Below are 14,126 nucleotides of genomic sequence, written 5' to 3'. Positions count from 1 at the left end.
TGTGATGTGTTTTTCTATGTGGTGTGGCATGTCTGCCCGCTTGCTACCACTGCCATGGTAGCTCCTCAGCCCCACTGCCAGGAGATGTCCTGGGGACTGAAGTCCTTGGCTGCAGCTTTGATAGGATTCTAAATATTTACATTATTGTTTTAGAATGAGGGTCAAATGTTCACCCAGGAGTGGAAAAAGAAGGTAGAAAATGAGTCTACATTCTCCCAGAGGACATTTAGAACTTTTAACCTGGTGCTTCCAATCCCCACGGACATGAATGGAGGGAAAACGCCCTTCATTTAAAAAGAAATAAAATAAAATAATAATACAAAAAAAAAAAAAAAATATATATATATATATCACAGCACAGAAAAAAGATCTTTGTCTTCCTTTGTCCAGCTGCTCTGTGACTGCCATCTCAGATATGTTCAGCTTGTCTGGTAAAATCTCTTTTGTTCAAACCTAGTCAGCTCTGTTGGATCACGACATAGCCCAGGCAATGCCCTTTCTGTAGCCAAAAGCTAGCGGATATCAGCAGAGAATGGCCATATCAGACACAGAAAGAACACGGCTGCTGCTTTTCCATTAGTTCTCCCCGTGCAGTGAATTTCCAGGTAAAAAGCAGTTATTGCCTGCACGCTGAACAAATACAAGCCAGCAGTCATGGGACAGCCACAAACACTGCACGCTGGGTGGGGGTGTGGGTCTCATTTATATACGTTGACTGTCATCAGATAGAAACGTTAAGGGAAAAAGAGAGATGCAATAAATCAACTGTTCGTAGAGCCACTGAGAGATTTATTCGAGATCTGCAATTGTTTTAGAAGTCAGAGCTTTGGGATGGCCTGGAGGCTCAGCCGCAGTGCTATCTGTTGCCATGTGCAGAGTCTGGATTTGATTTCCAGGTCAGGTCTTCTGTTCCCTGGAGTGGCCAGGGCTACGGATGCTATGGTGGTGGCAACCACCACAGCCCCTGGGTGTTGGAAGGACTGTCTCAACTATTGTTGAACAGTGATCCTTACTGGGCTTGAGCCTTCATATCCAACTGCCCGTGAGAGTAGGGGAGTTACAGAGCCCAGCCACTGCAGTGAAGGCCCTTGCCTAAGACCCACGGTCTGCGGCTCTCTCGAGAACGTGGTTACTTTCGCACACTTGTGCACTTTTTGGGACAGCAAATGGAAGCAGGTCAGGCTGGGGAGGTGGAGCTTCAATGCTCCATGATAAAATGGAATTTTGAAATAGCTCAGACTGATTGGTTGAAAGTTAGTTGTCATCTATGATGTCACCCCAGGCCCCTTCTGGAACTGACTTTATGGAACCAGGTCCTACTGGCGAAAGGGTGAAGAAGTATCACGAGAAAGCTGCAGACCAATGACCCTCACTGCACTGGCTGGGCTAGGCAGAGGGTTGTAAAATATGGTAACCCTGCCCCTCCCCACTCTTGACTAGTTGGAGACTAGTTCTGACTGAGCTGCAAGCCCTAAGCAGCAGGAAGAACTTGCTGGGGAAAATAATAATAATAATAATAATCAGAGATAAGAGAGAGCTTCCATTTCCCAAGTGGCTGCCAATATGGGAGAAAGCTCCACAGAGCAGCTGAATACAGACATTTAAACCTAACCAGTTGGGCCCAGAGGCAAGTTCTGCTGCCCTTGGTGCAATGTTCATACCTGCTGGTAGGGGGGAGGGAGTTTCAGCCACCGTGTGAGACCTGGAGGTTGGGATTAGGATCCACTTTAGTTGGAGTTTGTGGCTCCCTGCTGAAAGGCTGCTGCTGAGTTGGGGCAGGGAATATATTAAACAAAAAAGGGGGGAGGGGAGGGGAAATCTGGCTAGTGGTAAAGAAAGGCTCAAAGCCATAACCCAAGAAAGGCAGGTTCCATTAGAGCTGGAAACCCAAAAGACGTGCCTGAAAGGCGATATTGAAATGAAATAAGCAAAAGCAGCAAGAGGGAACTGACAGGCAACGTACCAAGAAACCTTCAGCAGTTACTTGAAGAAATGCTGTGGCCCATTAAGACAATTCAGATTCCAAGAGGTATATGCCTGCTAAATTCTCCTGTTTACTAATTAATCTTGCTGATTAATGCATCCTTTGCTGTGCTCTGGAATAGTGGCTCGGAGGGTTTCTCCTGGTGTTTGTGGTGCAGGAGAAGGTACCTGTTCTCACTGGTTGTGGCCTGTAACCTTCTTCAGAGATTACATCTAATTTCTGTCCCATAAAGGGAGTTCCACCTTTCTTTCCCTGAATAGTTGAGTAGGCAGAGCCTTCATGGGGAGCGGGGGCAGGGTTCTTTCCCCCCGACCTCTGTGTCCAAAGTCAGACACACCCACACGCTGCTTCTTCAAGAAACCAATCTATGGTTTGCCATGGAAAAATGCAGAGCTGATAAAGGGAATAAAAATATCACATTGTAATTAGAAAAATTAGGGTTTACTATTAAGGCCCTGTTCCTAACCTGCCTGCCCTAATCATCCAAACCCCCTACTAATTCTCCTAACACAGACTTAATAACTCTTACCCTTTACTCCCAAGAACCTAACATTCCTAGCACTTTACCTAATAACTCTAATCCCTAACCCTAAGGGCCCCAATTTCCTATCTTACTGACTCCAAAGCCCTAATCTAGTCTCCTTGGAAGATGCAATAATCCTAAATTACCTTAAAATCCCTAATTCTACCCCTACCTCTAGGAGCCTATCAAGTCCAACTGTAACACTACATATTTTTCTCTCACAGTGCCCTCCTGTTTTTTTTTTTTTTAATCCTTTGAGGGTCTCCTGGATTGCCCACCTACCCTGGATATAGATTGCCCCTGCTTGCTCCTTACCTGCCCCTCCTCAGCTCCTGTTTCCTTTCTCTCCCAGCTGGGACATTCTGGGTCACTTCCAGTCCTGCATGGGGGGTTCCTTCCTTTTAAATTACAGAGCAGAGCTCAGGTGAATCCCCAGCTGCAGTAGTGATGTTAAGGACAACTGACATATTACAAAATATCTCAGGCTAGGAAAAGGGGTGGATAAATGGTTTCACCCCACAGGAGAGGAGCAGGCAGGACAGAAGCAGAGCAAATTAAAAAAAAAAAATTGTTTAACAAGCTAAAGCACATTAAAAGTCCGGGCTGCCCCTGGAAAATATTTATATTGTAAAAAAGCAGAACATAATATTTTTTCCTGTACTTTTAAAATGGGCTTTTTTTTTTCACCTGCAGCATCTGGAAAATTCAGCCCAGATGTGGATACAGAAGAAGTATTGCCAGCTGTGGTGGAGAATCTGAGGGTGCGGGCAGCTGCAGCATCTGGAATGGGGATTAGCAGGATGCACCCCTGGTCCTGGTCCTTAAATAAATCTGCAACCCCTGCCTGGGTGAAACTAATCAGAAAGATCCAAGTACCATTTCTGCTCAGCTCCTCAAAGCTAGTTAAGAAATGTATTAAATTATCCAATAAAAAAAAGTATGGCCTTTCATGTCTGTATGTAGATAGATAGATACATGTAAATAAACAAGTTGTAGCCCTTCAATCACTTTACATATTATAGGGATCTATTGTGCAGTTGTCTTCAAAAATCCAATAATGCTACAGTAGAAATCTCATACCACAAGTGCAGCTGTTTATTAATCTGCACTTGTAGCAAGAGATTTCTAATGTAGTATTGTTGTATTTTTGAAGGCAGCTATATAAAAGAGCCTTATAATATCTAAAGTGACACAACTTGTTTATTTATATGGTTATGATTGCGGTTGCTCTCTCAGTTTTAGAAGACCAGTAAGTGCCATTTATATTATACTCTCTATATTTATATATTTTGTTGTTTGTTTGTTTTTTTTTTGGGGGGGGGGGGGGGGAGTTTGACCTTTCGTTCTGCTCCGCCACAGAAATCGATTCTGCATTTGCAGACCCGGAAGAGTCCAAGCTAAGAGGCGCCCAGTCCTTTCTAATTCCGAGAACGGTCCCTTCTGTTATCTCTCATTACGGCAGAGTTATTTTTAGCTTCCTCCTGGTGCGGCTCCCTTTTTTGTTTTTAATCCTAACCCAATTACAATGAAACCGCCTGGCAGGGAAAACCCCGCTAGTGAGGGCGGCTGTAATGCACCCTCTTACCGAGTGCCCTGCTGGAATAAAACCTATTACAAGGTGCCCTCTTTCAGACTTAACTCTGGTAAAGTATTCCCCGTGCAAGCAGCCCTGCCTTCTGCAAACTGCGCTATAATGGAGGCACGACAGACTGATCCCCAATGTAAACGAACTCTTGGTCCTGGCCATTGTTATGCGATCGCCCGCAACGGTGAAGTTCTCGGTAATTATTCTGATCTTTCTTACTGCGGTACAGATATCTGCTTAAAATAAATGTACTGAGGGGGGAGCTGCCCTACAGAGTCAACGTTTCATGCCAATAGATGAGCGAGAAGCGCGCTGACAGCACGGAAAGCGGCTGCTCTCAGGAACTCATGTCCAGCCGGCACAGGACTTTCCACCTGCACCCCTCTGCTCCCCATCCATCCATCCATCCATCCATCCATCCATCTATCTATCTATCTATCTATCGCCTTAAAGCAGATATAGCGCTGGCCCCGACACAGAGCAAACAATTGCAAACTCGCACTACTGAGCGATATAAGAGAGCCCTGACAGCTGCCTGCCTACAGCGAATAATCAGAAGGCAGTCGAGCTGAAGTTTAAGGCAACCTGAACATCTCGTAAAGCAGGCTGAAGAGAGAGAGAGAGAGAGAGAGAGAGAAAGAGAGGGAGTGAGAGAGAGAGAGAGAGAGAGCGCAATTCTGGAGTAGGTGAGAGCTCCCTTCCACCCGTCTGTCTGGCAGAGATTTCAGAAGAAAATCTGCTCTCTCCCCAGGCTCAAGTTCCCTGGCCCCCCAGGCGGTCAGTAAAACGGGGTTTGGAAACAAACTGGGGGAGGAAGCAGCTCACCTGGAGAAGAGGAGCGCTCATCCTGTCCTGTCTCCCGGCCGGGCAGGTGTCTCTGCTCACTGCCTGCTCGTCCCCATGTGGCTTTCTCCCCTTTCTTCCGTGGCAGGAACAAATCTCCAGGTAAAGCAAAATACTTAAAAAAAAAAAATCACGTGGAAAGGGGAAAAGAAGTCATAGCCCCTGGGTTTGCAGCCTCAGCTTGTTACGTCCCTGCAGACTGAGGATGGCCATGGCTCTCTCCAGCCTCCTGCAGCCAGCTGCCCTCCTTTTATAAGCTCTTCCCGCATCCGTTCCTCCTCCAGCTCCTCGCTCAGCTTCTTGCCTACCTTTAGCTCAGATACAGGGGGATGTCTTGTCTGTGCATTTCCCTCTTCCACCACCACCTCCTCCTCCCACACTCCTCCTCCTCCCCCCTCGGATTCTCCAGCTCTCCCTTCTTCCTCCCCACTCCCCACCTTTCTCCTTTCAGCGGGGAAAGAGTCCCAGACGGTGCCGGGACCCTACCCTCTTCTGGCTGATTTTGAACAGGTCCAACACCTGGATGTCGAGTGACAGCTGCATCCTGCCCGGCTCCCCAGAACTGCCTTCACCTCGTTGACTCTTTGCGTCCCGTTGCCCCCTTTTCACTCGGCTGGGGTTTTTTTTCAGGTCAGCCCCGTTGAGGCTGCAGCTCGCTCGGTGCCCAATATGACCCGGGGGCACATTGTGCTACCTTGCGAAAGGCTCCAGAGAAGGCAATCGGCTCATTTTGCCTCCTGCTCGGGGGCTTCCCAGCCCCCGCTTCGCTTTTCAGGATCGGTGCCCTGCAGCGCCCGCCGCCTGCGCCCCCTTTCCTCCGCGGCGGCTCCGGTCGCTCATCGCTAATAGGGACCGGGAAGGCAGCGCCCAGCCCTCCTCTGCCTGCCCCGATCCAGGGGCGCTGCCGGCAGCCGCAGCGGGGGCTCCTCTTCCAGATGTTCCTCGCATGTGTAGTGCGAGTGAGCGATGCACTACCCTGCAGCAGTGCAGCTATAAGCACATGTGCACAGCACACACCTCTATATGTATACATATAATATATAGAAAGGTCTGATACACACACACACACCTCTGTATGTATACATATAATATATAGAAAGGTTTGATACACACACACACACACCTCTGTATGTATACATATAATATATAGAAAGGTTTGATACACACACACACACACACCTCTGTATGTATACATATAATATATAGAAAGGTTTGATACACACACACACACACACCTCTGTATGTATACATATAATATATAGAAAGGTCTGATACACACACACACACCTCTGTATGTATACATATAATATATAGAAAGGTTTGATACACACACACACACACACACCTCTGTATGTATACATATAATATATAGAAAGGTCTGATACACACACACACACCTCTGTATGTATACATATAATATATAGAAAGGTTTGATACACACACACACACACACCTCTGTATGTATACATATAATATATAGAAAGGTCTGATACACACACACACACACACCTCTGTATGTATACATATAATATATAGAAAGGTCTGATACACACACACACACCTCTGTATGTATACATATAATATATAGAAAGGTCTGATACACACACACACACCCCTCTGTATGTATACATATAATATATAGAAAGGTTTGATACACACACACACACACCTCTGTATGTATACATATAATATATAGAAAGGTTTGATACACACACACACACCTCTGTATGTATACATATAATATATAGAAAGGTCTGATACACACACACACACCTCTATATGTATACAATTACATATAATATATAGAAAGGTCTGATACACACACACACACACACCTCTGTATGTATACATATAATATATAGAAAGGTTTGATACACACACACACACCCCTCTGTATGTATACATATAATATATAGAAAGGTCTGATACACACACACACACCTCTGTATGTATACATATAATATATAGAAAGGTCTGATACACACACACACACCTCTGTATGTATACATATAATATATAGAAAGGTTTGATACACACACACACACACACCTCTGTATGTATACATATAATATATAGAAAGGTTTGATACACACACACACACACCTCTGTATGTATACATATAATATATAGAAAGGTCTGATACACACACACACACCTCTGTATGTATACATATAATATATAGAAAGGTTTGATACACACACACACACACCTCTGTATGTATACATATAATATATAGAAAGGTCTGATACACACACACACACACCTCTGTATGTATACATATAATATATAGAAAGGTTTGATACACACACACACACCTCTGTATGTATACATATAATATATAGAAAGGTCTGATACACACACACACACACACACCTCTGTATGTATACATATAATATATAGAAAGGTTTGATACACACACACACACCTCTGTATGTATACATATAATATATAGAAAGGTCTGATACACACACACACACACCTCTGTATGTATACATATAATATATAGAAAGGTTTGATACACACACACACACACCTCTGTATGTATACATATAATATATAGAAAGGTCTGATACACACACACACACACCTCTGTATGTATACATATAATATATAGAAAGGTTTGATACACACACACACACACCTCTATATGTATACATATAATATATAGAAAGGTTTGATACACACACACACACACACCTCTGTATGTATACATATAATATATAGAAAGGTTTGATACACACACACACACACCTCTGTATGTATACATATAATATATAGAAAGGTTTGATACGCCGCAGACTCTTATAACGCTAAGAGACGCGGCTCTCCTCTTCAGGCGCCGCTACCATGCGGTGCCTATGGGCAGAGAAAGAAGGTGGCTTATTTGATTCCCCCCTGAGTCCTTTTACAGCCCGCTTTGGTTGTCCAGTTCCTGCACCTCAGGGAAACAAACCCTTGATGACCGGAAGCCCTGGAAAGGGAGAAATCCTCACTCGGGTCAGGTCGCAGACCTTTTTCATAACCATAGCAATTACAAAAAAAAACTAGTTGACTTAAGTGCTAAAATAAGATTTGCATCAGAGCTGGTTCAAGTCGATCTAAACTCCCTAGTAATAACACGCTTATGAGATAAGAGGTAACTCCCTAAATTATATGGAGGGCAGTTTTCAAGGTCATTCACCCAGGTAAATAGTGCCCTCTTCTGGCCGGCTGAAAGAATGCACGATCTTCCACATCGCATGCACCTTTAGCCCTTCTTGGCTGCCGGCACAAAAGAGCAGGTGCAAATTGCCCACCTTGTTTCATTTTGCAAACCAGCTAAAGGCGGCCACCTACTTTACAACTATTCCAGACATTTGAAAATCGCCTCTATGGGGAGGAGGAAGGAAGTCATAGTCATTGCACAATGGTGACATCTAGTGGCCGGATATAGGGCTCATAATTAACAGGGTTCCAAAAAGTGCCGCTCTCCATGGGAGCTGGCCAAGTTAAGATGGGGGGGGGGGGGGGGGGGGGAGAACTGTACAATGGCATGGTCCACATGCCAGCACCCATGTGGAACAGGAAATGCAAATCCTGGGGGCTAGGGAGAGGGGATAATTCTGAGAGGGTCACCAGGATGAGGGAGCAAGAGAAGCAATTGAGGTCACCTAAGAGGCAGACATGGGAGCTGGAGCAGGAGTCATAGATGGAATGAGTAAGAGGAGGAGGATTATGCTTAGGCGGCATCCTTTGGCTGTAACTTCAGTAGGTGTCACACCAGGAGTTTCTGATTGACCTGAGCCTTTCCATGAAATACAGGCACAGTTTGGCAATTTGGCACAGGATTAGCAACATTAGGTTGAAATAAAAAAAAAACCCAAAAACTTCAAAGGCAGTGAGTCAGAATATTTCAAGGAGCAGTTAATATAAAATCACTGAGCCTTATTACAATAAGAGGAAGAAATAGCAGGTCTCAGATGAGCTCTAATCAGTGCAAGTGAAGAAACATCAAATAAATGCACAATATTTCCAGCTTGCCATCAGTGTCTGTTCGTTCCCGTGGCCCAGCTGCCTCTGGAGAAGGCATTCTGTGGCTAATTCTTCCCAGCTCTCAAAGAACCCTGATTTTCCCAGGGCTCCTGCAGCTACTGCAAATGTTGTTCACCCCAAATCACCACAGCTTAAGTGCATGCAGCTAAATTCAGCAGCTCCCTTTTCCCTTCCTCTTTACGCTTCCCTCAGTAATTTTTGGTCCAGCGGTCTCCTCCTGTTCCTTTGGGCTCCAATTAGACTGGCGGCTTTCAGCCTTCATTGGAAGCCAGCTGGGGGTTCCCCCCAACCCCCATTATATATTTTTAGATCTCCCTCACAGCCAAACTATGGGGTAGTAGCAGTCCTTGGCCGGGGGCCACAAGCCGCAGCTCCTTCCACATCTCAGTGGACTTTAGGTGTCACCGTTCAGCAATGACTGGACTGGAAGGTAATTTGGGAGGGGATATGCAGTGGGGGAAAAAAAGTCACCAGCTAGCTGTGATTGAAGACTCATGCAGGTCCAGTGCGACCAGATGTGCATACCGTGCATTTGCATGGGGAGGCACACCCAGGGGGGCGGCGGGCCGGCAGCAGCAGGAGAGGCCGCGGGGCCACCGGTGGAATTCAACCCGCCGGTGACTGAAGAAGGAGAGTTGCTGCCAACGGATTGAGCTCCGCTGGCTACCTCTCTCCTTCTTCAGCCACCAGCGGCCTGTGGCCTCTCTCCTTCCTCACCACTGTAGTTAAGCCCCGCCTCTGGGTTAAGCCCCACCAGCAGCGAGGAAGGAGAGAGGGTGTCGGTGGATGAAGAAGGAGAGAGGGTATGGCGGAGCTCAGCCTGCCGGCGGCTGAAGAAGACAAGAAGCTGCCAGCGTCTGAAGGAGAGGCCTGTGTTTTTGAGTGCATGTGCATGCCCACACACAACTTCCACTCCCCCCCCCCCCCAAGCAGGAAGCCCATTGGGCATTGTTGAAGCTCATCCCACCATGGCCCGATGACAATAGGAGGCAAGGAATGTATTTGTGTGAGCTTGTATATGTGTGTGTGAGTGAGAGCCTGTGTGTGTCTGTGAGAGCATTTGTTATGTGTCTGTGTGAGAGCCTATGTGTCTGTGTGAGCACATATATGTGTGTGTTTGTGTATGTCGGTATGAGAGCCTGTGTGTGGATCTGTGAGAGCATGTGTGTATGTGTCTGTGTGACAGCCTATGTGTCTATGTGAGCACATATGGTCTGTGAGAGCCCGTGTACTTGGGTGTGTGTTTGTGAATGTTTGTGTGCCATTGAGTACCTATATATTCACATATAGGCTCTCACAGGCGCACACACATAGTCACATACATAATGTATCTCTGAGGGAGAAGGAACCTGTATATGTGAAAAAGAGAACGTATGAGAGAATGTGTTATTGGTGCGTGTGTGATGATCTCAGGGTGACTGGAAATCAAAAGATCACAGGTATGGAGAGCAGGAGATTTTTAAATCCTTATTAGTTTTAATTATTGGGTGTAATTTGATGTTTATGCTCTTTTGAAATATTTAATTTTTTGGAGGGTGGGAAATAGAACATTTTTTAATTATTGGATTATTTATTCATCAGATGTTTTGAAATATTTTATTGGTGCTTGGGAAATTTTGGATACTCTTATTTATTAACTGGTTTGAAATATTTATTCTTTTTCTGAATATGATTTTACTATTATGATTGATGTTTTATATTTCTTGATTTTATTATTGAATGTTTTATGAAGAATGGTAATATTTCTATTTTTCCATTGTTGCTCTGCATGTAGAGACTGTTTTTTTGTTGGTTCCAGTTCAGTTCTTCTCAGCACTTTTCTGTTTATACTTTCTGATTTCTTCATTCTGTACTTGGCCAGGATCTGTCTGCATTCTGCATATGTGACAGAGGTGAGGGGGTGGGGGCGTGTCAGTTTTTAAAAATATAGATTGCAGGAGGGGGCTGGGCTTTATTTGTTGGGCCCGGATAGACACTGAATAAATCGGGGGAGGGGGCAACGCAATAATTGTTCACACAGGGCAGCAAAACACCTAGCACAGGCCCTGTACTCATGCCACCAGTTCCAACTGAGCTGGAAGCTCACAGGAAGAGGAGGAGCTTGGTAAGAAGGTACCGGGACAGCTAGTGCAGTCTGATTAGAATTTGGCATCCCTCATGTCAAACACATTCCAAGGGAGCAGCCTGCCTGGCTGCGTCAGATTGCTGGGATAAATAACCTCTAAACCCTCGCAAAACAACTAAAAAACAAACAAGATGAGTAACGACCAATCACAAAACACAGTATTGATGGGCCTCCAGCCTATCAGAAAGGAGGACGTCAATAAAAGCACAACCAAAGGTGCTGTGGGTCCCGCAACCTGTTGGATTCAAGCCTGCAGTCTGGCGGGTTGAGAACCAGAATCCAGTGCGCCGTGGGATCTGAGGCAGCAGAGGGAGATCGGGCCATGCAAATCGATTTGATTTCTTCAGACTGGGTGAACGCAGAACTAGATCGGGATGGGCGCTGGATATGGCGCACCTGAATTTCCGCAAAGCCTTTGATGTCCAGCTTATGGAGGCTTATAAATGTGGAGGGCTAGATCAGAAAACTGTTTGAGTTGCAGACAACAGAGTGCAGTGGTAAATGGAATTGACTCTGGGCTGGGGTGTGGGGAATGATGAGTGAAGTGCCTCAGGGAGTGGCCCTGGAGCCAGTTCTGTTCAGTATCTTTGTGAGCGACACTGTAGAAGGGTCAGGAAGAAAAGTTTCTCCCATAGCAGATGATCTGAGATCTACAACAGAGTGCTCCTATGATCCAGGAAAGTGAGATGTGATCTAGGAAAGGTTGAGGAGCAGTTTGGAACAGCTCCCCTATGAGGAAAGGCTGAAGAGGTTAGGGCTGTTCAGCTTGGAGAAGAGACGGCTGAGGGGGGATATGATAGAGGTCTTTAAGATCATGAAAGGTCTTGACTAAGTAGATGTGACTCGGTTATTTACACTTTAAAATAATAGAAGGACTAGGGGGCATTTCATGAAGTTAGCAAGTAGCACATTTAAAACTAATCGGAGAAAATTCTTTTTCACTCAACGCACAATAAAGCTCTGGAATTTGTTGCCAGAGGATGTGGTTAGTGCAGGTAGTGTAGCTGGGTTCAAAAAAGGTTTGGATAAGTTCTTGGAGGAGAAGTCCATTAACGGCTATTAATCAAGTTTACTTACAGGCCGATTCAGTAAAGTCCGCGGGAGAGCGGACGAACGCCCGCTCTCCTGGCGTGCGCACCGGCCACTTGCCGATGTGCGCGATTCAGTATGCAAATTAGGTGGTGCTGTAGAAATGGGCAAAAGGAGGCGCTAGGGACACTAGTGCGTCCATAGCGCCTTCTTTTAGCCCGGAGCGGTGGCTGTCAGCGGGTTTGACAGCCGACGCTCAATTTTGCCGGCATCGGTTCTCGAGCCCGCTGACAGCCACGGGCTCGGAAACCGGACGCCGGCAAAATTGAGTGTCCGGTTTTCGGCCCAACAGCCGCCGGCCCATTTAAAATTTTTTTTTTCTTTTTTTTAAACTTTTTTTACACTTCGGGACCTCCGACTTAATATCGCCATGATATTAAGTCAGAGGATGCACAGAAAAGCAGTTTTTACTGCTTTTCTGTGCACTTTCCCGGTGCCGGCAGAAACTAGCCCTACCTTTGGGTAGGCGCTAATTTCTTAAAGTAAAATGTGCGGCTTGGCTGCACATTTTACTTACTGTATCACACGGGCATACCTAATAGGGCCATCAACATGCATTTGCATGTTGAGGGCGCTATTAGGTGCCGTGGGTTGGACGCGCATTTTCCTCCCCTTACTGAATAAGGGGTAAGGGAAAGCGCGCGTCCAAAGGCAGGTTAACAGTGCGCTCCGACGGAGCACACTGTACTGTATCGGCCTGTTAGGGAATAGCCACTGCTATTAATTGCATCAGTAGTATGGGATCTTCTTAATGTTTGGGTGGTTGCCGGGTTCTTGTGGCCTGGTTTGGCCTCTGTTGGAAACAGGATGCTGGGCTTGATGGACCCTTGGTCTGACCCAGCATGGCAATTTCTTATGTTCTTAACTTTCAAGTCCAAAATAAATGCAGAGTCGTATCTTTGGGATGGAGAAATCTGAGGGATCTCTAGGACCAGCTCTAGGATAACTGACACCTGGTGCTCCTTCCCTCTTCTCTGTGTCAGTGAGCGACTCAGGTTTTTGCCAACCCCCTAGGCAGCGTTGGTGCTATAGCCCCTACTCCTCAGGAAGATCAGATCATATGATCTATACAAGATGGGACAGAACCTCATTATAAACCCAGATGCATCCACAGGTAACTCTCCCAACGAGGGGTGCAGAGCAGAACTAGAAAGGTCACAGGGACCTTGGAGGCCAGATATTCATTTGGTGGCTATTGTGATTATTACAAAGCTTTGTGGTTAGACCTGAGGGGATCATGCAGGCTCGTTTGTCTATGAAGGTAGGATGGGGTGCAGAGTAAAAAGAAAAATAAAACTGTCTTGGATAAAGAGAGACATCTTACAGGTGGTCAAGCAGCTGGCATATCAGATTGATTAACTTGCCTTTCCAAGCCAGTGCTCTAGATGAGTTGCAAATTCAGGTGTAGTAGATAGGGAGATCCCTGCCCTAAGTATGCTTACAATCGAAGATGTTACTGGAGGCAACGGAGGAAGATGTGACTTTCCTAAATTCACAAGGACCGTCAGTGGCTGAAACAGGATATAAAACCTGGGCTTCTCTGGTTCTCAGCCCCCTGCTCCAGCGTGGACAGGAATAAGACAGACTGGAGGGCTGGATGATCTTTTCCTGCCGTCATCTACTGTGCTACTATGGCTGACTGCCTGGTGCTCCCAGGCTTTGCAGTAGTGACTGCATTTCTAATCATTTGATGAAGCAGGTTGTGACAGGAGTCCCACTGCTTTGCCACAGTGTTTGTTTCCTGTAAAATCTTTAGCACTTCCTATTCCACCAGGTCATTATCTTTGACAAATCCCATAAAATCGCATGTAATCACTGGTTGAGCTGGTTTGATTTAACTTACCTGTTTGCTTGCTGTGCATTTACACTGAGACAGCATTTGAACAGTTCTTAAGGTAAGCTCGCACCCTCTGTGTGACGGGCGGTATTTCGTTAAAGAGCACAG

The 14,126-nt window shown here is 45.8% G+C and overlaps 1 protein-coding gene across 1 annotated transcript in view; it reads right to left on the bottom strand.

The window, feature by feature from the left end:
• Positions 1 to 5,269, bottom strand: part of LOC115073633 (corticotropin-releasing factor receptor 1-like) — a 246,210-nt gene extending 240,941 nt beyond the window's left edge. The window contains 1 exon segment of the mRNA XM_029572234.1: positions 4,918 to 5,269. Coding sequence (XP_029428094.1) covers positions 4,918 to 4,938 — 21 coding nt within the window. The 5' untranslated portion in view covers positions 4,939 to 5,269.
• Positions 5,270 to 14,126: the final 8,857 nt, after the last annotated feature.

Source organism: Rhinatrema bivittatum, chromosome 12 (assembly GCF_901001135.1).
Source record: "Rhinatrema bivittatum chromosome 12, aRhiBiv1.1, whole genome shotgun sequence".
Classification (NCBI taxonomy): Eukaryota; Metazoa; Chordata; class Amphibia; order Gymnophiona; family Rhinatrematidae; genus Rhinatrema; species Rhinatrema bivittatum.
This window is presented reverse-complemented; position numbering and strand designations above follow the sequence as displayed.